We start from the raw sequence: 26,718 nt of genomic DNA, 5'->3' as shown, positions 1-26,718 counted from the left end.
TCTATTCCCTTTACTACCTTCAAATTGTCAGAGTCCTATTACACCATTAACACTAATATTTACTCCAACCAAATAATGAGATGACCAAAAGAATTTTCTTTAGTCCCTGCAAAAAGCTCAGTTGCCTAACTTGTTACTCCATTGTCTTTTTCTGGTAACTGAAGTCAACCCAGAAGAGTTTTAAATTTATTAACTTATACATTTATTACATTTTTATGAAAATGAATTTCCACTCCCATATGTTCCAGCCTCAGCGCATTAGTGGTTAAAATACTTATCCTGTACCTTTGTTACCTCTAAACTTGATCATTAAAATACACTTGGCCAACCTGCCTATTTCTATCTTCCAAAGACTCTAAGTTACTAATTTTGTCGTGTGTATACTAAATCACGAGAAGTTATGTTCAACTACAACTTTAATTTATTATCAGAATCAAAGATAAGGCAACTGATGAAATGAGAACTGGAATTTGAAAATGCAAGCTTTATGAATACAACAGCTTTTTTGTGGCAATAAAACCTTTTAGTATCACCATCAACTGGATGTAACTAGTACATAATTCTTACTCTCATGGAGGAATAACAACAGTTATATATATTTTACATTGCATTTAACATGGCATTATGTTCCAAGGTATTACAGAAGGGTATTATCAACAAAATTGGACACTGAACCATATAAAAGAGATACAAAGCCTCTGTGTCCAGCACATAACTGTCTGTAACTTCCACCATCTCCAATGGGAACCCACCACTAAGCACATCTTTCCCACCACCGCCCCCCCCCCACTTTCCGCTTTCTGCGTGGATCACTTCCGACGCGACTCTCTTGTCCATTCATCCCTCCCCACTGATCTCCCTTCTGGTACTTATCCTTGCAAGCGGAACAAGTGCTACACCTACCCCTACACCTCCTCCCTCATGACCATTCAGGGCCCCAAACAGTCCTTCCAGGTGAGGCAGCACTTCACCTGTGGGTCTGTTGGAGTCATCTACTGTATCTGCGGCACCCAGTGTGGCCTCCAGCATATTGGTCAGACCCAACGTAGATTGGAAGAATGCTTCGCTGAGCACCTATGCTCCATCTGCCAGAAAAAGCAGGATCTCCTGATGGCACCCATTTCAATTCTACTTCCCAGTCCCATCCGTCAGTCCATGGCCGCCTCTACTGTTGCAATGAGGCCACACTCAGGTTGTAGGAGCAACACCATATATATATTCCATCTGGGTAGCCTCCAACTGGACGACATGAACATCGTTTTCTGGTAATTGCCCCCCCCTTCAGCATTCTCCCATTTCTGTTTCCCTCTCACACCTTATCTTCTTACTTTCCTATCATCTCCCTCTGGTATTCCTCCTCTTCCCTCTCTTCCATCGTCTTCTACCCTTTCTTATCAAGATTCCCCCTTCTCCAGTCCTTTATCTCTTTCACCAATCAACTTCCCAACTTACTTCACCCTTCCCCGCTCCTGGTCTCACCTATCACCTACCGCCTTGTACTTATTCCTCCCATCCCCCCACCCTCTTGCTCTGACTTCTCAACTTTTTTCCAGTCCTAATGAAGAGTCTCGGCGTTAAAATCTGACCATTTACTCTTTTCCACTGGCGTTGACTGGCCTTCTGAGCTCCTCTAGCAGTTTGTGTGTGTCACATATGAGACATCAGAGTAAATAACAAAAAGGACAAGATTGATTTTAAGAGAAGATTTAAACTTCTTCAGTGTTGGCATCACTGGAAGAGGCTTCACAGTAGTGAACCTAAAAATGCAACCACAAGGAAATCTGCAAACGCTTGAAATTCAAGCAACACAAACAAAATGTTGGTGGAACATAGCAGGCCAGGCAGCACCTATAGAAAGAAGTACAACTGATGTTTCGGACCGAGACCCTTCGTCAGGACTAACTGAAAGAAGAGATAGTAAGAGATTTGAAAGTGGGAGGGGGAGGGGGAGATCCGAAATGATAGGAGAAGACAGGAGGGGGAGGGATGAACCCAAGTGCTGGAAGGTTGATTGGCAAAAGGGATACAAGGCTGGAGAAGGGAGGGGATCATGGGATGGGAGGCCTAGGGAGAAAGACAGGGGGAGGGGAGCCCAGAGGAAGATGGAGAGCAGGCAAGGAGTTATTGTGTGAGGGACAGAGAGCAAAAAAGAGAGAGAGAGGAAAAAAAAAGGGAAAACTAACTAACTAACTAACTAACTAAATAAATAAATAAGGGATGGGGTAAGAAGGAGAGGAGGGGCATTAACAGAAGTCAATGTTCATGCCATCAGGTTGGAGGCTACCCAGATGGAATATAAGGTGTTGTTCCTCCAACCTGACTGTGGCTTTCCTTAAATATGCTTAAGAAAGGAATTCAACAGCTGAGAGCTTTCCCAGCTGACTGCATACCTGCCAGTAGTAAAACAATTAAACTTGGAGATGATCAAGAGGCCAGAAATGGGATAATTAGAAGATTATGAGAATAAACAAGGTTACAAAACTCTAGATGAGTAAGATCAAGGGTGAATTTGAAAACAGTGAAAAGAATTTTGAAAGTAAGACCTTACTTTAGCTGTGTGCCAATGTAGGTCAGTAAGCAGAGGAGTGATGAGTTACTGAGATTTGGTCTACAATAAGACAAAGACAATAGTTTTAATCACAACAGCTAGGCAATTGAATAATGGAAGCTGGCTTGGAAAGCATTAGAATGGACTATTAGGTAAAACAAAGGGGCTGATTATAGTGGGATTTACATCACCTGGAAAGTTTGTGGTAATGTACTCTAGGAGGTCACATTCAGGTAAGACATAGAGAGTAAATGGCAGGGGCCTAAGGTGAGTCGATGTACAGGGAAATTTTGAGGTGCATGCCCAGAGCTCCCTGAAAATGGTGACAGAAGTGGATAGTGTTGTGGAAAAACCCAATCGGTTTGCTTGCCTTCACAGGCTGAGACACTGAATATAAGAGTTGGGATAGCGTGTTGCAGAACATTGGTTAGACAGTGTATTAAGTACACTTCTGTCCATCATAGTCCATGAAGGACAGGGTAGCAATGCAGAGAGCGTAGAACAGATTTACCAGAATATTGCCTGGAATGGAGAGGTGAGGTATTAAGAGAAATTGGAACACTTTCATTTGGAATACAGGATACAGGGGTGACCTTATAGTGGTTTACGTAATTGAGGGCAGAGGGCAGTCCAAAACTAGAGGTGAGAAATATATGAGATTTGAGGGGTAAGCTTATCAAACAGAGGGAGGTGAATATATGAAATGAGCCAGAGGAGGTAGTAGAGGCAGATACAATTACACTGTTTAAAAGGCAGTCAAATAGCTATCTGGATAGGAAAGGTGAAGTACTGTTTATGGGCCTAATGCAGGCAAATAGGATTAGCACACATAGAGGATGAGGTGGGCCATAAGCACCTGGTTCCACAATTCTCTGATGAAAGCTTTTTTTTCAGCAGTTGAGATGTTGGGACTGTGCAAGTTTAAGGAGATAAAATATGAGGATAATAGGGTACTCTTATATTAAGAAAATACACATAGGATTAAGTATCAAATTATGATAACAAAACTACCTAGTTCAGTCCCAGGAAGTTACAAGGGAAAGAGTTGATTTGAAGGTACTGTACAGAGTAAGACACAGAGATCAAAGACAATTGGCTTCTATCTTCATAATATTTAGATGAAGAATTTTTCTACTCCTGTATTACTGAATACTGGACAAGAGGTCAATGGAGGGTCAAGATAAAACTATAAGACTATAAGATATAGGAAAATTAGGCCATTTGGCCCATTAAGTCTGCTCTGCCCTTTCATCATGGCTGATCCAATTTTCCTCTCAGGCCCAAACTCCTGCCTTCTCCCCATAACCCTTCATGCCCTGAACAATCAAGAATCGATCAATCTGTGCTTTAAATATACTTAAAGACTTGGCCTCCACAGTTGCCTGTGGCAAAGAATTCCACAGATTCACCGCCCTCTAGCAAAATAAATTTCTCCTAATCTCCGTTCTAAAAGGTCGCCCCTCTATTCTCAGGCTGTGTCTTCTGGTCTTAAGACTCTCCCACCATAGGAAATATCCTCTGCATATCCATTCAATCAAGGCCTTTCACCATTTGTCAGGTTTCAATGAGGTCACCCCTCAGAGCCATCATTCACTCTTCATATGACAAGCCATTCAATCCTGGAACCATTTTCGTTAACCTCCTTGGAATCCTCTCCAGTTCCAGCACATCCTTTCTAAGATAAGGGGCCCAAACTAGGCCTCACCAATGCTTTATAAAGTTTCAACATTACATCCTTGCTTTTATATTCCAGTCCTCTTGAAGTGAATGCTAACATTGTATTTGCCAATGGTGATAACAAGGTAAAGCTGGACAGCTGGATGCCCAAGTCTACAAGTGAAACTGACACTCTATCAGTTGTCGTTGAGGATGCTGCTGATGGAATTACACTTCAGAATACTCACCACTGCTGGAGATGGGACATGGATACTAGGGACTGACCGTGGTCTCACATGATTAGCCAGATGACAGAGGACAACACCATCTGTAAGTGCTGTTCCAAGATCACTTGGGAGTGAAACCTTTAACCGTGATTCAATGTTCTGAAAAATAAATCAGTGAAAAATCTATAATGGTTAATTGTTTAGCAAATACATTTTATAAACAGTGATGCAGAGGATTAAGTGATACACTTGAATTTTAGTTCTGCAACTTTGCTTAAATTCAAATAAAGTAATTTCATTTTACCATCTGATAGCTAAAACATTTTGTAATAATAAATATGGCTCTATTCCTAATGGATATATCAACACGAGATAAAAGCAGATTAATGTGGTAGTTCAGATGGTAGTTTCCTTAAAAATAGTTGATGTCAGAAATTAAAAGACTCATTTAAATACTTTATTGTGGGACACCAGAACTAAATGCTCAAAGTGGTAAGATTTTATTTCCCTAACTGGACAAGCACAAATTGCAAGAATAATATGTTTTTTTCCCCCTTTCTATTCAGGCACAGCACTTGGGAATTGCTGGCAGTGCCAGTTGCATTAACTTTTTGGCTTGTCAGTCTATTTCAGAAGACAGTTAAGAGCCATGAGGTATAGAGATAGCAAGAGGTATGGAGGTGCATATAGAGTAGAGAGTCTCATGTTGTGGAGCTGGAGGGTGGTGCAGCTAATATAGCTGTTGCCTCACAACTCCAGAAACCCAGCTTCAATCCTGACCTTGTTTCTATCTATACTGAATTTGTATATTTTCCCCGTGACTACTATGATTTCCTCTAGGTGCCCTGGTTTCCTTCCACATACCAATGATGTGCAGATTTGAAGGCTGATTGGCTATTGTAAATTGCCTTTAATGTATAAGTGAGAGGAAGAATATAAAAGAGATAATGGGAATTTGGGGAGAAAAACTGGGATTATTGTAAATGATTAGTACATAGTAGGCAGAAAGGCTTGTTCAGGATTCAATATTATTTAGTGCCATTTCAGTACACAAGTGTAAAGCAGGATGACATAATTGTTACTCTGGTTCCAAATCAGCACAAAATAATACACAATAAGATGAAGAACACAATAATCTACCTACAGAAAAGATATAAATAAAATTGAAAGAGTGCAAAGAAAATTTACACAGACGTTGCTGGGACTTAAAGACCTGAGTATAGGGGAAGATTGAATAGGTTACAACTTTATTCCCTAGAGTGGAGATTTGATAGAGGTATACAAAATTATGAGGGGGTAAATGCAACCAGGCATTTTCTACTGAGGTTAGGTGAAACTACAACTATAGGTTATGGGTTAAGGGTGAAAGGTGAAATGTTTAAGGGGAACACGAGAGGGAACTTCTTCACTCAGTGGTTAGTTTCTGTGCTGTATGACTGGCAGGTGTCAACAAATCACTAAGCTTTATTCCAAGAGCACATTAAGGTTCCAGACTTTTGGCAATCTGAGGGAATGTGAATAAAAAGTACAGGCATCTTCCTTGCATTTATTTACATAAATACCATTCAGAATCATTCCATCATTAATTCATTAGTATGTTCCACGATCTATCATTAGATAATTTTCCTGTGGACTTGCTTACTGCAGGCCAATTGTGATGCTTCAATTGTGGTGGACAACTGTACAATTGATTACCTTCCTCAGTTGCTGCACTGCTCTCTGTTCATCCTCATATTGTTTTTGGTTCTGCAGCATCATTGGGATTTCAGAACCCTGACCAGGGTTTATAGAGGACGAAGCAGAAAAGTTCCCATCTAGAGAAAGAAAGGTTAATTGTGCGTAAGAAATTACCACAGGAACATTGCTGCTTGACATTCATATCAAGTATCTTATATATATTTATTGTTGAAATCCCTTTATAAATTCAATGGGGTGAAATAATTTCTAGCCTTAAGATACATTGTAACTCTTTTTAAAGGTATGATAGCCACATAAGGCATCGTGAACAAGGTATTAAAAATTAACCTGGGGCTAAATACACCGTCCTGCATAACAGTGAACAAAAGGATAATGGAAATAACAAAAAAATAAGAAATCGATGTACAACTTGATCATCTTTCTCTTCAACTTTTTGTTTTCTCTGATAGGCACTGAATTGTCAGACTTCTCCTCAATTGCTACATCTCAATTTAAACCAGACAACCATTGTTTATATGAAAGCCTGGACCATTTGATATTTTAATCTGGCATCAATAGGAACAAACCAATGATGAGAAAAAGGATCTACAACTATGTAAACCAGAAATTTCAATTCTAAAATTTTGAGGAGTCTGAACTGACATTTTTAATGCTAGACTGCAACATATTTTGCATTTCAGTACAGATCTCAATGAAGAAAAATCCCAGGTAATTCAGGGATATGTTCAAGCAAATGAAGACAGAAGGTGGCAGCCATCATTAAAGACCCATACCACCTAGGCCATGCCCTCTTCTCGTGACTACCATCAGGGAGGAGATACAGAAGCTTGAAGACCAATACTCAACTTTTTAGAAACAGCTTCTTCCATTTCTGAATGGTCCATGAATCCATGAACACTACCTCACTATTTATTTATTTCTTGCATATTTATATTAACCTTGGAATCTTTTAAGTACTACACTGTAGCCGCAAAACAACAAATTTCACAATATATGTCAGTAGTAATAAACCAGATTCTGATTTTGAATAAAGGAGATATTTGTAGCTATGATGAAAGTGGTGTCAAGAACATCCTGACAGGAGGCAGAGATTTAAAAAAGTAATTTCAGATCTGTTCCCAATGCAACCCAAAGCATATTTGCCAATGATGTCTCTATAGTAATGCAGGGGCACCTAAATGTTAAGTGCTTGTTATTTACACATGAAACAATAAAGAAGAAAAAAAAACCTTTGTGAAAGTGGGAATCAAAATTCAACCCTAATTAAAGAATTTTCTCCCAAGGCATATTTCAATGTGTGATCTACATTTGTATTTGATTTTATCATATGATTTCCTGAACTCCTTTATTCTCAAGTGTACTAAATGTTCTTATCAAATCTCAGGAATTCTTCAGGGTAGTGTCCTAGGCCCAACCATCTTCAGCTATTTCATCAATGACCTTTCCTTCAATAGTTAAGTCAGAAGGAGGGATACTTGCCTATTGCACAATGTTCAGCTCCATTTGTGAATCCTCAGATAAAGAAGTAGTGCACCATCCATAAGGCACATATCAGGAATGTGACAGAGTATTCTCCACTTGCCCAGATGATTGCAACTTCTCAATAACACACTGGCTTAACATGGTAACTGGCTTGACAGGAATCCCATCCAGAACCATCCACTCACTCTTCCACTGACAAATAGTAGCAGCACAATGTACCATTTACAGGATATACTGCACAAAGATTCCTTAGCGTGCACCTTTCAAACCCATGACCTCTACAAACTCGAAGAATAAAGACAGTGAAAGTATGGGAACACTACCAATCAGAAGTTGCTCCAAGTCACAAATTATCCTGACTTAGAAACATATGACTGTTCCTTCATTGTCACTGGATCAAAATCCTGGAGCTCCTTCGCTGACAGAATTGTGCATACACCCACACCTGCAGTGGTACAAGAAGGCAGCTCACCACCACATCCTCAAGGGCAATTAGGATGGACAAAAAATACTGACATAGCCCATAGAGTTCATATTCCTCCAATGCATAAGAAAATGAAGTATCATTTTCTGTTGATGCATGTCACCTACCATTTACAGAAATATTGCACATTCAGAGAGAAACATGGAATTGCATGACAATCAATGTTAATGACACTATTTCCTGTGCTCCACTGAACAATGCGAAATTTACTTACCTTTTTTCATTTCATCACGCATGGTTGCTCTCAGGAGAAAGCTTTCAGGTCGGTTAGGTTGCATGGCCTGCTTGTAAACATTGGGGGAAGAACCAGGATAAGGAAGACCAGGTTGGACTGCAGACAGATATCAGAGGATATAAATGAGCAGAACTGAATGTTAAAATTAAGCAGCAGAGTTTAATTAACAATCAGTACGAGCAGGGGGAGAGGGGAGGAGGAGAGAGAGGAAAGGGAGAAGGATTGGGAGGAGGAGAAGGATTGGGAGGAGGAGGGGGATTGGGGGAGTGGGAGGGGCAGGGAGAGGGGAGAGGGGTTGGGGAGGGGGAGGGAGAGGTGGAAGGGAGAGGGGGAGATCTTTTTAATGGTGAGGACTTAGCTATTAATTCACACCTTATGTTCATATTTTTATATATTCAAAATATTAATTTTCCAAAACCTGTTGTTTTCAATTTTGATATTTCAATAATTCTACTTCTGGCAACTTTTATTTGTTTTCTGAAATTGGTTACGTATACCCAGTTTTTCTGCAGCTTGTAGTCATTTTGCACTAGACTCAAAAGTATATTATTTTTATTTTCTGTTGTCAAGAGATTCTGGACTCCTGAAACTATCTGTAGGCTAATTCACCAATGAACTAGGGAATGCATGCCACTTACCATGTACTAGACTGATACAATTCCGCCTTGGGCTGAATGACTATAGAGACAAATGAATTATACCAAGATATTCTCAATGATACAAGTAAATTAAACACACGTCAAAGTGGGAAACCTGTCTCAAAGATTAGATAATTTTTGTAATTGTAGCCCACCACCAGTCTACCTAGAAATGTGAAGGTAGATATTTTTAGGATTTTCAAGATCAGAGATTGTGAATAGATTAATGGAGGGGTTTTCAGAGCTTTACAAAAAACATGTGCCATTATCAGTCCCATAATCACTGTCTTATGACCAGGTGGATAACATAATGCTGACGTTGAATTTTGATCCTTATCTCAGATGCTTATTACAATGCAACATTGTTTAAAAACAAGTAAATGTTTTATTTGACATCAAATGAAGGAAACAAAAAATACATAATTTTATTGTGCATACAAATAGAGGAACAACTGTTTTTGTGATAGTTTGCAATGGTTTTTCTCTTACCAGTATGGGCAGATGATTGGGTAGTTACATTCGGTGACATGGGTGCTTTGTCTTCATTCTGAGGAAAAAGACAAGATTTTTAAAAACTAATAAAAGATTAGTTGCACAGAGACTAAATGTAGTCTAAAAATGTGGAGCCTCTCTGCAATACATCTTACTTCCTTTTCAACATTGAGCCACACTGACATCTTGATACTCCTTCAGAGTAAGCGGTGAATTAAAGTGTAAACTGAACTAAGAATTAGTTTATTCTGCAATAATTTTTGGTTATATATAAAAGTTAAAAGCTTAAGCTATGCCATTGTGTTTTGCATGCCACAGTCAAAACAGATTTAGTAATATTGGCCGAACAGCCTGCTAAGGGCCTGACTGAAGAGACTTGATCAATGTCATTTACTTCCCGCTCAAATACAACCTAACATGCATCACAACAAGTTACAGAAACTCCACCACATAGTAAAATCTGAAAATACTAGGCCTCCCAAGTTATTATCAATCATTTTCAGCTGGGAAACAGAGCAAGGGAGTAAGAATAGATTAGCAAACACGAGAAAATCTGCAGATGCTGGAACCTTTAATAATAGATTAGGCTAGGTAAAGCATCCTCTGGAATAGATAAAGATCACTATGCAGGTATGTAACAATTGAACTGGGTCTTGGATGAAATACTTAACGGCAATAAGTACCTAAAAATTACAGCACAGCTGGTTAATATTTTGTAAAAGTGTAAATAATTAATCTGAAAGCAAAACCTAAACTGTAGCAACTTCCGAAAGCACCCATTATAAAGGACGCAAACACGAGGAAATCTGCAGATGCTGGAAATTCAAGCAACACACACAAAAAAATGCTGGTGAACGCAGCAGGCCAGGCAGCATCTAGAGCTGTGTTCACCAGCATTTTTTGTGTGTGTTGCACTGGCTCTGTTGCCCAATTAATGCACACATTATCTGGAGGGTACTGAGATGAGCGCAATTGTATTCCATCTCCGTAAGTTTCCAATTAACAATTCCAAAATATTCTCAAACAGATCATATGCACCAGCTTGGTTTATAATAACTATTTTCACACAGCTATAGGATATTTGTGAGCAGGTTTGCTAGAACTGTTGGGGAGGGTTTAAATTATTTTGGTAGGGGATGGGAACAGAAGTGATAGAGCTGAAGATGGAGCAATTGGTATACAAGTCAATTCAGTGCATAGTGAGACTGAAGACAGGCAGATGATAAGGCAAAATTGCAGTCAGTGGATGAGTTGAAGTGTAAAACGAGGGCAAAATCAAAAAGGCTGATGAATACAGGACTGAAGGTGTTGTATTTGAATGCATGCTGTAAACAGAAAAAAGTAGATGATCTTGTAGCGCAGTTAGAGATTGGCAGGTATGATGTTATGGGTATTACTGAGTCATGGCTGAAAGAAGATCATAGTCGGGAGCTGAACATCCAAGGATACACCTTGTATTGAAAGGACAGACAGGTTGACAGAGGGGGATGGGGTAACTCTTTTGGTATAAAATGAAATCAAATCCTTAGAAAGAAGTGACATAGGATTGGAAGGTGTGGAATCCTTGTGGGTAGAGTTAAGAAACTGCAAGGATAAAAGACTGTGGTGGGCCTCCAAACAGTAGCCAGGAAGTGGGATATAAATTACAATGGGAGATAGAAAAGGCATGTAATAAGGGCAATTTTATGATAGTCATGGAGGATTTCAATATGCAGGTAGATTGGGAAAATCAAGTTAGTGCTGGATCCCAAGAGAGGAAATTTATAGAATTCCTATGAGATAACTCTTGAGAGCAGCTTGTGGTTGTGCTCACTACGGGAAAGGCAATTCTGACCGGGTGTTGTGTACTGAACTATATTTGATTAGGGAGGTTATGGTAAAGGAACCGTTAGGAGGCAGTGATCATAATATGATAGGTTTCACCCCGCAGTTTTGAGAAAAAAAAAGATAAAGTCAGAGGTATCATTATTACAGTGGAGAAAGGTGAATTAAAGAAGCATGAGAGAGGAGCTGGCCAAGGTTGATGGAAGGGGACATTATCAGGGATGATGGCAGAACAGCAATGGCTGGAATTTCTGGGACAATCTGGAAGGCACAGGATAGATAAACGTCAAAGATGAAGAAGTATTTTAAAGGGAGAATGATACAACTGTGGCTGATAAGGGAAATCGAGGACAGCAGAAAAGCAAATGAGAAGGCTTACAATACAGCAAATTTTAGTGGAAGTTAGAGGATTGGGAAGCTGTACAATCCAACAGAAGGCAACTAAAAAAGCTACAAGGAGAGAAAAGATGAAATATGAAGGTAAGCTAGCCAATAACGTAAAAGAGGATACCAAATGTTATTTTTATAAATCATATATATATATATATATATATATATATATAGTAAATGAGAGACATGAGTGAATATTGAACCGCTGGAAGATGACTATGGCAAGGTAGTAATTGGGGGCGGGGGGGAGAGACAAAGAAATGGCAGACCAACTGAATAAGCATTTTGCATCAGCCTTCACTGTGGAGGACAATAGCAGTATGCCAGAAATTCAAGAGTGTCAGAAGGCAGAAGTGAGTGTACTTGCTACTGCTAAGGAGACGGTGCTTGGGAAATTGAAAGTTGTGAAGTTAGGATCAGATGGACTGCCCCCCCCCCCCCAGGGTTCGGAAAGAGGTAGCTAAAGAGACCGTGGAGGCATTAGTAATGATCTTTCAAGAACCACTAGTTTCTGGAATGGTTCCAGAGGACTGAAAAGTTGCAAAAGTCATTCCACTCTTGAAGAAAGGAGGGAGATAGAAGAAAGGAAATTATAGGCTAGTTAGCCTGACTTCAGCAGTTGGGAAAATGTTAGAGTCAATTATTAAGGTTTTGGGGTACCTGGAGGCACATGATATAGCAGACCAAAGTCAGCATTGTTTCTTTAAAGAGAAATCTTGCCTAATAAATCTACTGGAATTCTTTGAAGAAATAACAGGCAGGATACACGAAGGAGTCAATGGCTGATGGTTCCTTGGAGTTTCAGAAGGCCTTTGAGAAGGTGCTGCACATGAGGCTGCTTAACAAGATAACCCATGGTATGACAAGAAAGACTGGCAGGAGACAAACAGTGGGAATAAAGAGGGCCTATTCTGGTTGGTTGCTGGTGACTAGTGGTGCATGGCCAAGTTTGCCAACGGTACAACAACAGGTGGAGGGCAGATAATGCTGAAGAAGCATGGAGCCTGCAGAAGGACTAAGACAGCTTGGGAGAATGGCCAAAGAAGTGGCAGATGGAATATAGTATATGGTCATGCACTTAGGGAGAAGGAATAAAGGCACAGACTGTTCATCCAAGGTTCATCCAATGTCCATCAACTGTGCAAGGTTGAAAAACTGTTCATTTTGAAGTACAAATGCCACCATTTGAGCAAAGTTTGAAATCAGTTTGGATTTAGTGTTTTCTTGCACAGAAAATTTGAAATCACTGAACTGTCCAACTATTACAGTATTTTCAGCTAGAAAATCATGATATTTTAGACATAAGGCATTAACTTGTTCATCGCCAAATATGAAGTCACAACCTGCAATTGTGGAGAAATCAAAAGCTGACCATTCTTGTACCTCATCTTCAGGAAACCTTTCTTCTAAATGAACTCAAGGACTATTTATAAAAGTCAACAGCGAACTTGTATCTACTGTGATGTTTTCTTCACATTGTTAGCTTAGCAAAACTTTAACTTTGTCACTCCACAGAACATTGTCTCCCAGATACTGCTTTCTTATCTTCTTAATTTTGCCTTGCGCAAAATGAAGTGACTCAATCGGTGTCAGGCCACTCTTTTGCAGAATCTTGCACAGTGCAGCCAGTTCGTCAAAGACATCACTTAAAACCTGTAAAGCTACTTTATATGTGATGTTTATCAACTTCTTGTGACAGTATTTAGCCACAGGGTCAGTTGACTGATCTTTTTCAATAAAAACTTAGTAAGCTATCTATAGGATTTGAAACAGATCTTTGTAAACTTTACGATATGAACACTGTCCGCCAATGATGGCTGCCGCTGTGATGCAGCTGTACAAACCGGAGAAGGAAAGGTGAGGTGACATAAATTAGTGACGTGCATTGTGGTATTTGAAAAAACAACTAACTAGTTAGCAGTAACATTTAGCTAAAAGGTTATTTTCAATAATTATTAATTACAACATTATTTAAGGTAACTAACCTTTTGTGTGCACATTAATTTCCTTTGTGCGCTGGTTGAAAAACGTGTGCGTGCGCACATGTGCACAGCTTAGAGGGAACATAGGTGCTGGCATTGGAGTACGACCAGAGGGGGTTCACGAGAATGATTCCAGGAATGAAAGTGTTAATGTATGAGGAGTGTTTGATGCCTCCGGGCCTGTATTCGCTGGAATTTAGAAGAATGAGGGGAGATCTCATTGAAACCTATTGAATATTAAAAGGTCTAGATAGAATGGACATGGAGAAGTTGTTTCCTATAATGAGTGAGTCTAGGATCAGAGGGCACAACCTCAGAATAGAGGACTGTGCACTTAGAACAGAGTTGATGACAAATTTCTTTTGCCTGAGGGTGGCGAAACTATGTAATTCATTGACAAGTGTGAAGGCCAAATCATTGAGTATGTTTAAAGTAGAGGTTCATAGGTTCTTGTTTACTCAGCGTCAAAGGTTACAGGGAAAATGTAGGAGAATGGAATTGAGAGGGATAATAAGTTAGCAATGATGGAATGTCAGAGCAGACTCATTAGGCTGAGTGGCTTAATCCTACTCCTATGTCTTATAGTCGAAAAGTAGGTTTTATACAATATACATTTTATGACAATAAAGTTAAAATACCTAAAGAGGTATGAAGGCACCAGTAAAAGAATGTTTTTATGTCTTGTACCGACTGGTGACAAAAGATCAAGAGTAACTGCCAAAAAAAGTGTTAAGATAAAGCTGAGGAGCAGCAGTTATGACTGAAATAGTTTTAAAGATTTCTACATGATCTAAAACTAAACAATGATTCAGAAATAACTCAGAATGTGAAGTAATTAATGGTGTCTTCTATATTATGTTCAGAAATTACAAGGTGTTTCCAGATCAACATGGCCTGTTCCATTCTTATGGCTTGTTCCTTATACAGAACATGGTATTGGAAAATATTGATCTGCCATGTGCAGTGAAATGACAATGGATTTTTTATTGAGAAGGATCAGAGCAGGAGAAGACATCTATAAAGATGAAATCTGAGTGTATACTGTATAAAATGAGCTGTACAGTGGCATAACTAGAACAGCCATTTCCTCACTGTGCCAGATCTTGGGGACTGACTGTGTAGAATTTGCACATTCTCCGTGACCACTTGGATTTCCTTCCAAACACCAAAGTCTTTAAATCAGTTGCGTCTAGTGCACAGGTGAGTGGTAGAATCTGGAGGTAGTTGATGAGAATGTGGGAAGAAAAAACTGGGATTAAATGGGTGCTTGATGGTCAGCATGGACTCTGTTAGCTGAAGAACCTGCTTTTATGCTGTAGCTCTCTATTGCTCTATGAGAATATGTTCAAACACCAGCAAGCTTCAATTTCAAACACCTGAAATAGGAGAGACATTGTTTAATGCTTTTTTGCCTAGACTTAACAGAGACATAATTCACATGCTAATATAAACAGATCTACTGCCCCAGAGGAATAAATAATCAGCAGATTTTCCTAAATTTAAGGTACTAACAGACAAACAGAAGATTGTATCATAAAATCTTCTAAAATTATAGATATTCTTAATTTACGACACAAGTCATGTGGCAATGTAAGCATTTGAAACACACTCAACAATATTCACAAGTGTAATACAAACAGCAAAGTGGACCACCACATTTTCTCTGGAACTATTCAGGTTGTGTGCATTGCTTACCTGCATGGGTACACTGGAAACATTCACACAGCCTAATGACACAAAGGCAAAGTGTTGCAGAATTTTAACAGCACTGTCGTCGTCGTCATGGCTATCCCTTGAGGTCGAGAATGATGGTCTTTGTTCTGTTGATCTATTTATGGGCTCTCAAGTGGCTTATGAGTCCAATCTTGGCTTTGAAAGTTCTTCCGCATTCAGGACAGGTAGTTCCAGGTGGCGGATTGGGCTTTGGTTGTTGCTGCCTCTTCTTCCATTTTCTTCTCTTTTCTTCTAATTCTGCACATCTGTTGGCTTCGAAAGTTGCTGTTCCTTCTCGGATGATGGCTTGCCAGAGTTTCCTGTCCTTGGCATTGGTTTCCCAATTGTTGATGTCAATGTTACATTTCTTCATGTTGGCTTTTAAGACATCTTTGAATCTCTTCTGTTGTCCGCCTCTTTAAGCTGGGAGTAGATTTGTTTTGGCAGACGTTCGTCTTTCATCTGAACAACATGACCACTCCATCTTAGTTGGATCTTGACGACGTAGGCTTCAATGCTTGTTGTTTTTGCTTCATTTAGCACACTGACGTTGGTTCTTCTATCTTCCCAGCTGATATTTCAGATGTTTCGAAGACAGCGTTGATGGAACTTTTCAAGTGCCTTCAGATGTTGTTGGTATGTTGTCCAGGTTTCTGATGCATACAGGAGTGTTGGGATTACCATTGCTTAGTACACTAACATTTTGGTGTTTGTTTGAACCATCAATTGGTGTAGAACCATCAATTCAACTTGGCAAAACAACCCTGGAAAACGTGGACCACTTTCCGTATCTTGGAATTCACCTCTCCTCCAATGTCGACCCTAATGACGAGATCCAACATCGTCTTAAATGCGCTGGAACAGCTTTTGGATGTCTCCAAACACAAGTCTTTCATGATCTTGACATCCAAACAGCACAGTACAGGCTCTTAGGCCCACAATGTTTGTGCCAACCATTTAACCTATTTTGAGATTTATTTAACCCTTCCTTCCGATATAGCCCTCCATTTTTCTATCGTCCATGTGCCTATCTAAGGCTACGCCCACACTTGACCGGATAATTTTGAAAACGCCGGTTTCGCGTAAAAACGACAGGCGTCCACACCAGGCGTTTTTGAAAATACCTCCGTCCACATTAAAACGGGTATTTGGGCGAATCTCCTCCTACTCGGCATGCGCAGGACACACAGAAAACAAGCGACGAGGAAACGGTATACTTGGTGCAAATTTGTCCAGTTACAGACTAGAAAAACTTAAAAGGAAATTGCCAAACGAAAGACTTGGTGCACATTTGTCCAGTTACAGACTAGAAAAACTTAAAAGGAAATTGCCAAACGAAAGACTTGGTGCGCGTTTGTCCAGAAACATTTCCTATAGCCATAGTCTCTTCACCGATGAAAGGGACAACAACTACAACTAAATGCAATAAGGCTTGTTACTGGGCAAAAGTGAAATTTGCTGTTATCTCATTTGTTTGCCTTTACTTTTGCCATGTCTTTGTGTATTATTTTGCTGTATTTAACGTGCAATAAAATGACTTACTGGGCAAAAGTGACAATTGCATCTATTGAATGTCTACACAAGCAATACATTAATAAAGCACCTTGTTAAATGTATAAAACATGTCTGCATCAGTGTTATCTTGTATTTCCATACAATGTTACATTAGGCTGTCATACATCTATTGTCAGATATTTTTTTCCAAAACTATACTTTATTCAGAAATATTACAAAATAAATTTATTTACATAAAAATCATCCATTGACTCTGAGTCCTTATTCAATAAATAAAGTTATTTACAATAAATCATGCATTAACTCTCAGTCCTTATTCAAAATAAAGATGGTTACAATAAATCATTCGTTGACTCAAACTTTAATTGTTGATGTAGTGTTGGAGGTTGCGTTCAAGAAAACAATGAAATGCCCCTCCGCCACCACCATTTGTTCCGGCACATCATGACAGCGTTCTTAAAATTAGCTGGTTACCCCATACACACTACAATGCCCAACCAGCGTTTTCAGATTTAAACGCTCTGGTGAGTGTTTTAGAAAAGCTCCGTTTTTGGGGGAGGAAAACACTGTTTCAGTGTGGACGGAGGGTCAAAACGAAGAGAAAAAGCTTTGGTTACGGATTTATCCAGTCTAGTGTGGACGTAGCCTAAGAGTTTCTTAAAAGCAGCTAATTTATCTGTCTCTACCACCTCAGCAGCACATTCTACACACCTACCACTCGCTGTATAAAAAACATATCTGACATCCTAAGGAATTACGTTCCTCATAAAACCTTAAAGTTATGCCCCCTCACATTAGCTATTTATGTTGTGGGAAAAAATCTCTAGCTAGCCATTCGATCAATGTCTCTTTAACTTGTATAACTCTATCAATTCACTTCTTGTCCTCCTTCTCTCCAAAGAGAAATGCCCCAGATCGCTCAACCTATCCTCATAGGGCATGCTCTCTAATCCAGGCAACATCCTGGTAAATCTCCTGTGGATCCTCGCTGAAGCATCCACATCCTGATAGTGAGGCGAACAGAACTGAATGCAATATTCCAAGTACTGCAGAATACTTCAATTTTGCTGGGAGTATGCTGGTAGATTCCTGTGCAAAGTGTCAGTACAAGCTCAACAGTGGAGATAGAAGTGGGAGTAGCTCCCTAATACTTGTAATGGTGAATCAGCTTGAGCATCTGTGCCCACTTAGAACATAGGAAGTTCAATATATTCAAAGGAGGAAACCAGCTGTGAGGAAGTAAGGTATAAATATTTTTGCTTTTTTTTTATATAAAAAGGAAGTAATATACTTTTGAATGTTTTAAATGTCTTTGCTTCTTTTGTAATATATTTATCAATTTCTGCATTTGAAATTTCCTTTTTAAATAGTTCACTTAATTTTTGGTCTTGGGAAGTTTCTGAAATGCATCTAAATGTTAGATACGTTCAGTTTTACCTGACTCCAATTTTGTAGCTGTTTCATAGGCACGATTTGTGCTGAACCACACCCTTCTTCATACAACAGGGTTTAATACCCAGAAGGTTCTACCGCAACATAGGTCAATACCGAGACAGGGTAACAGCTACAGTCAACGTGCTTTCTTCAGTGGATATCAGAGTGGAACTCACTGATGACCACAAAATTGATACCATTTTTCTCTTACGTCCTCAGAAATGTATATGGGCATGGCTCACAAGGTCAGAATTTTTTGCACATTCATAATTGTCCTTAAGATAGTGATAACGAGCCTGTCACTTTGACTGCAAAGGTCCATGTATTGAACTTATTCCAAATTTTGATGCAGCAATGATAAAGGAATTGCATTCAGGACAGAATAGTACTCAGCAAGTAATCAACTTCCTAGATCTTCTATGGCAATGAACAGCTGAGATTGTGTATAAGCTGCCAACGATGCTGGAAATATTGGACAACGATGCTTTGTCCAATATTTCATCAAACGTCTTCAGTTTTGCTGCAGCTGTATTTATCTTGGTACACAGAGTGTACAGCGTAACATTTTCAGATAAAATTCTTCTGCTTTGCTCCTTTTACATACCTTGCAGCACACGGTCCAAGCTGATTTACAGCAAATAAAATGTCTGAAGCATATCTGCTGAACTAATACAAGCACAGTAGTGACCTGTACATAAGTAGACACGTCAATGTATTTCAATCAGAACATTTATTGTTTAAGAATACTGATTCAATAAATCAGTGTTTACCAGAATAATCTCCATGACCTTGTTTCAGTCCAGGAACTGCTGAGCGTCACTGTTTAGTTGTTCATCACTATTTATGATCAAATTGCTTCAAAACCACTGTTGTCCCCTGGCATAATAATAATAGCATCATGAAGAACGTCCTGGTGTATAGTTTGTGTATTGTCTATGCCTTTTTCTCTTAAGTCGTCAGAAGTGTATGTACATGGACATGGCCTGCAAGGTCAGATTTTATTTTTTGCACATTCACCATTGCTTTTAATATAGTCTGTCACTTTGACTGCAATGAACATACTGCCAAGAACTGTAACAGTTACATAATTTTGATGTTGCTGATGATCCACAGTGTCTCATGGATGTGCAAATTATAGTTCCCATAACTGTTCTCGTTCTGTGACATTTAGCACAATGATAAAGTCACATACAATGGTACTACTTGGTACGAAGATGGTGCTTGAGGCACAAACTTAGTATGTTGTACTCCAACTAATACATGAATAAATACATCTGTCTCAACTGGACTCTTGGAAGCAAGGTTATCTGAATTTTGTCCTCCTCCTGGTTTTTTCATCATCTGAAGCTAACCAGTCCAACAGCAATTACTCTCAGACTGCCCTGGTTGGCAATGGCATCTCCAAGCCTCATGAGATAGCCCAGCAATAATACAACATAACTTTTCAACGTGGTACTTTCTTGTCATACAGTCCAAGGAGATGTAAGGGGTAAGTTTTGTTTTGCAGAGAGTGGCGAGTGCATGGAATGGGCTGCTGGCAACGGTGGTGGAGGCAGATGCAATAGGGTCTTTTAAGAGACTTTTGGATAGGCACATGGAACTTAGAAAAATAGAAGGCTATGGGTAACCCTAGCAATTTCTAAGGTAGGGACATGTTCCGCACAACTTTGTGGGCCGAAGGGCCTGTATTGTGCTGTAGGTTTTCTATGTTTCTAATATTTAGGATGCTCATGGCTAATGCACTTACCAATGGGACGGATATATCTGGTGACAGACAGGTGTGAATCTGAGAGTATAATTATGTCAGGCTGATGTTAACATAATCTGCAATTCAGATTTCCCAATTTATACATGTTCAAAAATTTTCCAGGTAGTATATCCAAGATGGAGAATGAGACTGATAGATTTGTGGATATTAATAGAATCAAAGGATGGAGTGCTTAGGGTAGAAAAGGTACTTAAGACATAGAACATACAATGACTTTATTGAATTCATTGATCAAGGGGCCATATGACTTCCTGTTTCCACTAATAATATGTTCATATACTAGAAAGGCGGCTACATCAGGTTTGGACAGATTAGGAGAATGGGCAAAAATGCACGTGGCATATGGAATACAGTGTAGAGAGTATACGGTCATGCACTTTGGTAAGAGAAATAAAGATGCAGATTATTCTCTGAATGAGGAGCAAATTCAGAAATCAGAGGTGCAAAGGGACTTGGGAATCCTGGTGCAGGACTTCCTAAAGGTTAATTTGCAAGTTGAGTCAGTAGTGAAGAAGACAAATGAAATGTTAGCATTCATTTTGAGAGGACTAGAATACAAAATCCTGAGGCATAATACTAATCTTACTTATTAAGCACTTTTCATACAAATGATGTAGTTCAAAGTGCTTTACAAATGGGATAAAGAGAAAACACAAAAATTAAAGACATAAAGATGTTAGCAAGGTTAAATGCATAGGTTTTGAGCTGGTGTTTAAAAGTGTCAAATGATCCTGCATGCCTTACAGTTTTAAGTGTTGAGTTCTACAGGTTAAGAGTGTAGTTCAAAATAACTGGCCTGCCAATTGCATTGGACAGCAACTTTTTTCAAGTGTTGCTTCCTGTGACATTTTTTTGTGGTTATGATAGACCGTTTAAGGTGAGCACAAATATAATTTCAGCTACTTGTATCACATAGAAATTTGGAGACACAAGAAATGAACTTTTATTAAATATAGTTTGATCAACTGCATAATGGTGCTGACGCTTAGCAATAGTTCAACTAAGCTAAAAGTGTTTTGTTGATGATTTTCAATTGTACTCAGTCTGAGGCTTCTCACTCAAGTAATCAACAATAATCAGAGAGCATTAATGGATTCCAGTTGCTCTCATACCATCTCTCCAAGATCGTACTGTCCTAGTGAAACCTTTCACCATGCTCATTACTGACAGTGCCAAGATTTGCAGGGAAGAAGTCTAAATGGGAATGCAGAAAATGAATCTTTAGTGACCTGTTGCACTTCATGGTTCTGTATGCTTGAAGCGTGTAGTTGTCAAGAAAATTTTCAACAACATCCTTGAATGCCTTCCATGTGATTTTCTCCGGTCCCACTAGATGTTCTGCAAATTGCCTGTCATTGATGACCTGTTTGAATTGTGGACCAAGAAAAATGCCTGCCCTAACCTTGGCATCAGTTATTCTGGGAAACACTTGTCTCAAATATCGAAATCCTTCACCTTCCTTGTTTATCGCTTTCACAAAATTTTTCATAAGCCCCAGTTTTATATGAAATATCTTTGTTAGGTCTATAAGTGGCTTATGTATCACACTTTTCTGCCTTGGAACCAACTGCTTGCAGAGTGGCCAATCCTTTTTAATGTAATGAGATTGTTTAGCATGGCTGTCCCATTCACAAATGAAACAACAGTACTTGGTATATCCAAGCTGCATTCCTAGTAGAAGTGCTACTACTTTTAGATCACCACAGATGTTCCAGTTGTAGTTGCTGTACTGTATATGTTTTAATAAGACTTCCAAATTTCAGTAGGTTTCTTTCACGTGTACTGCATAGCCGACTGGTATTAAAAGGTGGACATGGCTGTTGTGTAGTAACACAGCTTTCAGGCTTAGCGAATTAGCACTGAAGAATCAATAAAAAGACACTATTGTTGTGGGTCCAATATACCTGGACAGGACAGAAAAAATTTCAGCTAACATTGTGGGCAACATTTTAATGGACCTGAATTATGAATCGAAATAACATGTGCAGGCAATTCCAAAAAAAAGGTGCGTGATAGGGACATTTCATGACGATTTTCATGATCAGCAGCCCAAAATCCGTAAGATACACCTAAAAATATTCAGGAAGCAAAATCTTTGCAGTCCAGTGTTATCTTCTGAGGGAAATTGTTTAAATTCAAGGCATTGGCCAGACCATATTTGGAGTATTGTGAGCAGTAATGGATCCCGTATCTAAGAAAGGATATGCTGGCATTGGAAAGGGTGCAGAGATGGCCCATGAGGTTTACAAGAATGATTCCAGGGGTTACAGTTTAGAAGAATGGGGGTGGGGGCGGGGGAATCTCATTGCAGTCTATTGAATATTGAAAGGCCTAGGTAGCGTGACTATGGAGAGGACGATTCTAATAGTGGGACAGTCTAGGACCAAAGGGCACTATCTAAGAATAGAAGGATGACCCTTTAAAATAGAAATGAGGAGGGATTTCTTTAGCTAGAGAGTAGTGAACCTGTGGCTCTGAAGGCCAATTCATTGGGTATATTTAAAGTGGAGGTTGATAGATTCTTGATTAGTAAGGGTGTCAAAAGTTACAGGGAGAAGGCAGAGAGTGGGTTTGAAATGGAAAATAAATCAGCCATGATCAAATGGTGCAGAAGTATTGATGGGCTGAATGGCCTAATTCTGCTTGTATGTCTTATGGTATGTTTACTCTGATTTGGTGCACTTGTGAAAGAGAAATTTATTTTCTGGAAATGATGGCTCAAATGATAAAAATAACTCAAATCACTATCAAAGATCAGCTATAGAATATCATAGGATTTTCCTCATTCTTCATGAATGTGTTTGTTCATTTTAAAAACATTAATACTGCTTAAGAATATTTTGCATCCTTAGACTACACCATGTTACATTGAAGATTTTCCTCTGAAACATCAGCACTTAAAAAACATAAACATTACAAACCTACAAGTATAGAGAACTTGCTGTTGGTAACTCATGACGAAGCAACAAAACAAATACCATACTGTGATTCTTCTATAAAAGACTTTAAGAAATCTGTGACACTATATTTCTTTATAGACTGAATCTACAGATCACGGTTTTTCATCATGTAAATCAAATTAAAACATGTATTGTGAATTATTCTGCAAAGATGTATTTAAGAGAACAATAAATATCTTTGCTTTCACCCGGTTAAAAAAAAAGCAAATATAGCAACACGAGGAATTCTGCAGATGCTGGAAATTCAAGCAACACAAATAAAAATTGCTGCTGAACGCAGCAGGTCAGGCAGCATCTCTAGGAAGAGGTACAGTCGACGTTTCGGGCCGAGACCCTTCGTCAGGACTAATTGAAGGAAGAGTTGGTAAGAGATTTGAAAGTGGGAGGGGGAGGGGGAGATCCAAAATGACAGGAGAAGACAGGAGGGGGAGGGATGGATCCAAGAGCGAGACAGGTGATTGGCAAAAGGGATATGAGAGGATCATGGGACAGGAGGCCCAGGGAGAAGGAAAAGGGGGAGGGGGGAAAACCCAGAGGATGGGCAAGGGGTATAGTCAGAGAGAGAAAAAGGAGAGTGAGAGAAAGAATATGTGTATATAAATAACAGATGGGGTACAAGGGGGAGGTGGGGCATTAGCGGAAGTTAGAGAAGTCAATGTTCATGCCATCAGGTTGGAGGCTACCCAGACGGAATATAAGGTGTTGTTCCTCCAACCTGAGTGTGGCTTCATCTTTACAGTAGAGGAGGCCGTGGATAGACATGTCAGAATGGGAATGGGATGTGGACTTAAAATGTGTGGCCACTGGGAGATCCTGCTTTCTCTGGCGGACAGAGCGTAGATGTTCAGCAAAACGATTTCTCAGTCTGCGTCGGGTCTTGCCAATATATAGAAGGCCACATCGGGAGCATCGGACACAGTATATCACCCCAGCCGACTCACAGGTGAAGTGTCACCTCACCTGGAAGGACTGTCTGGGGCCCTGAATGGTGGTAAGGGAGGAAGTGTAAGGGCATGTGTAGCACTTGTTCCGCTTACAAGGATAAGTGCCAGGAGGGAGATCAGTGGGGAGGGATGGGGGGGACGAATGGACAAGGAAGTCGCGTAGGGAGCGATCCCTGCGGAAAGCAGAGAGGGGAAAGGGAAAGATGTGCTTAGTGGTGGGATCCCGTTGGAGGTGGCGGATGTTACCGAGAGCAATATGTTGGACCCGGAGGCTGGTGGGGTGGTAGGTGAGGACCAGGGGAACCCTATTCCTAGTGGGGTGGCGGGAGGATGGAGTGACAGCAGATGTGCGTGAAATGGGGGAGATGCGTTTGAGAGCAGAGTCGATGGTGGAGGAGGGAAAGCCCCTTTCTTCAAAAAAGGAGGACATCTGGAGGATGTCCTGGAATGAAAAGCCTCATCCTGAGAGCAGATGTGGCGGAGACGGAGGAATTACGAGAAGGGGATGGCATTTTTGCAAGAGACAGGGTGAGAAGAGGAATAGTCCAGATAGCTGTGAGAGTCAGTAGGCTTATAGTAGACATCAGTAGATAAGCTATCTCCAGAGATAGAGACAGAAAGATCTAGAAAGGGGAGGGAGGTGTCGGAAATGGACCAGGTAAACTTGAGGGCAGGGTGAAAGTTGGAGGCAAAGTTGATAAAGTCAACGAGCTCAGCATGCGTGCAGGAAGCGGCGCCAATGCGGTCGTCGATGTAGCGAAGGAAAAGTGGGAGACAGATACCAGAATAGGTACGGAACATAGATTGTTCCACAAAGCCAACAAAAAGGCAGGCATAGCTCGGACCCATGCGGGTGCCCAAGCTACACCTTTAGTTTGGAGGAAGTGGGAGGAGCCAAAGGAGAAATTATTAAGAGTAAGGACAAATTCCGCTAGACGGAGCAGAGTGGTGGTAGAGGGGAACTGGTTAGGTCTGAAATCCAAAAAGAAGCGGAGAGCTTTGAGACCTTCCTGATGGGGGATGGAAGTATATAGGGACTGGACATCCGTGGTGAAAATAAAGCGGTGGGGTCAGGGAACTTAAAATATAGCAAGTTTATTTTTTTGTGGTTGCAGCAAAAAGTAGTCTTATTTCATTACTTTGCAGCATTTTAGTCAGTGCACAATTGAATCTTCCCTACTCTCAGAGGAGGAGATGGGGAAAATGAGGGAAGGAGGGTGGTGAGAGGGGTTAAGAGTTGGGGGAGGGGAGCCCAAGAAGGGTTAAAGTGAGGAAGGGAGTGAGATGGATGAAAGGGAATGGTATAATTATCTTCTAACAATGGAAGGTAACTTCAAACAATTATATGAAGATATACTGTATATTGTAAGGAAAGATCTGATCTAGCTTTCAATATTTTAAAATTACATTTCTTTTGCGAATGCATCAGAATGTCATTATCAGTTGAGGATACGGTGACAGGATTGATCTCTTATAAAATAAATGACTAAAAACTTTTGTATCTATATTCCAGTTTACATTCAATACAGCAACTGACACTGCAGAATATAATTTTACAATAGTGGCACAGTATAATTTATTTAAAAAATAATTTGGACAATTAAAGGAAAATATTCTATAAAATATCTTATAATTTACTGGAAATCTGTTCAAAGAAAATTATTAATGATTTTATATTAAAGAAAATGTGAAACATTGCAATGTGGGAAAAAATTCTGTTGCAAAACTAGATAGATAAATCTTAATTGGAAGATCAGGAAATGGTTTTAAAATTCAAGATTCACATTTCTGGTTAGTGCATTAAATCTAGCATCTAGTGAAAATATTATTTTCAATGAAATATAATCATGTACATTGGACAAAGTGATGCTCAGCCAACTACTCTACTCCTTGTACACTCAACTGTGTGGCTGCATTCTCCTCTTAACACTATCTATAAGTTTGCAGATGATACCGCTGCCATGGGCCACATTCTGAATAACGATGATTTGAAGTACAGGAAGGAGACAGAGAACTTATTAAACAGTTTGACATGACAACAAACTTTCCCTTGATGTCAGCGAACAAAAGAGGTGGTCACTGACTACAGGAAGGGGGGCACTGCACATCAGTTGTGCTGAGGTAAAGTGGGTCGAGAACTTCACTTGGAGTAGTGTCCAGCCACATACACAGCGCAGCCAAGAAAGTTCACCAACATCTCTACTTGCTCAGGATGCTACAGAAATTTGGCATGTCCCTGTTGATTTTTTAAATTCATATACTATAGACAGCATCCTATCTGGATGCATAATGGCATGGTATTGCAACTGCTCTGCATGTGACTGTAAGAAACTGCAGAGACTTGTGGTCACAGCTCAAAACATCACAGAAACCAGCCTCCCCTCCATGGACTCTTGTCTATATTTCTTGCTGCCTCAGTAAAGCAGCCAGTATAATTCAAGGCCCCACCCACCCCAGACATTCTCTCTTCTTCCCTCTTCCATCAGGCAGAAGATCCAAAAGCTTTGAAGTACGTACTACCTGCTGTTATACGACTATTGAATGGACCCGTGGACCTCACAATCTACCTTGTTATGATCTTGCACCTTACTATTTTCCTGCAGTGCACTTTCTCTACATCTGTTATTATTTATTCTGCATTCATTATTTTTCCCTCATTACTGTGTAATGATTTGATCTGTATGAACAGTATGCAAAATAAGATTTTCATTGTATCTACATGTGACAA

The 26,718-nt window shown here is 39.7% G+C and overlaps 2 protein-coding genes across 7 annotated transcripts in view; both read right to left on the bottom strand.

Annotated features, from left to right (window-relative positions):
* LOC140196269 (DISP complex protein LRCH3-like) overlaps positions 1–26,718 on the bottom strand; it is a 144,534-nt gene that overhangs the window by 13,461 nt on the left and 104,355 nt on the right. For all 6 annotated transcript variants that reach the window (XM_072255173.1, XM_072255171.1, XM_072255172.1 and 3 more), the window contains 4 exons: positions 9,458–9,515; positions 8,310–8,426; positions 6,127–6,245; positions 4,453–4,590 (listed from right to left, as the gene is read on the bottom strand). In XM_072255173.1, the coding sequence (XP_072111274.1) occupies positions 4,453–4,590; positions 6,127–6,245; positions 8,310–8,426; positions 9,458–9,515 (432 nt within the window). The remainder of the gene's footprint in view (positions 1–4,452; positions 4,591–6,126; positions 6,246–8,309; positions 8,427–9,457; positions 9,516–26,718) is intronic.
* rpl35a (ribosomal protein L35a) overlaps positions 1–26,718 on the bottom strand; it is a 147,412-nt gene that overhangs the window by 71,432 nt on the left and 49,262 nt on the right. The window lies entirely within an intron of this gene.

This window comes from Mobula birostris, chromosome 4, assembly GCF_030028105.1.
Source record: "Mobula birostris isolate sMobBir1 chromosome 4, sMobBir1.hap1, whole genome shotgun sequence".
Lineage (NCBI taxonomy): Eukaryota > Metazoa > Chordata > Chondrichthyes > Myliobatiformes > Myliobatidae > Mobula > Mobula birostris.
The sequence above is the reverse complement of the archived record's forward strand: the minus strand, read 5'-3'. Positions and strand labels throughout refer to the sequence as shown.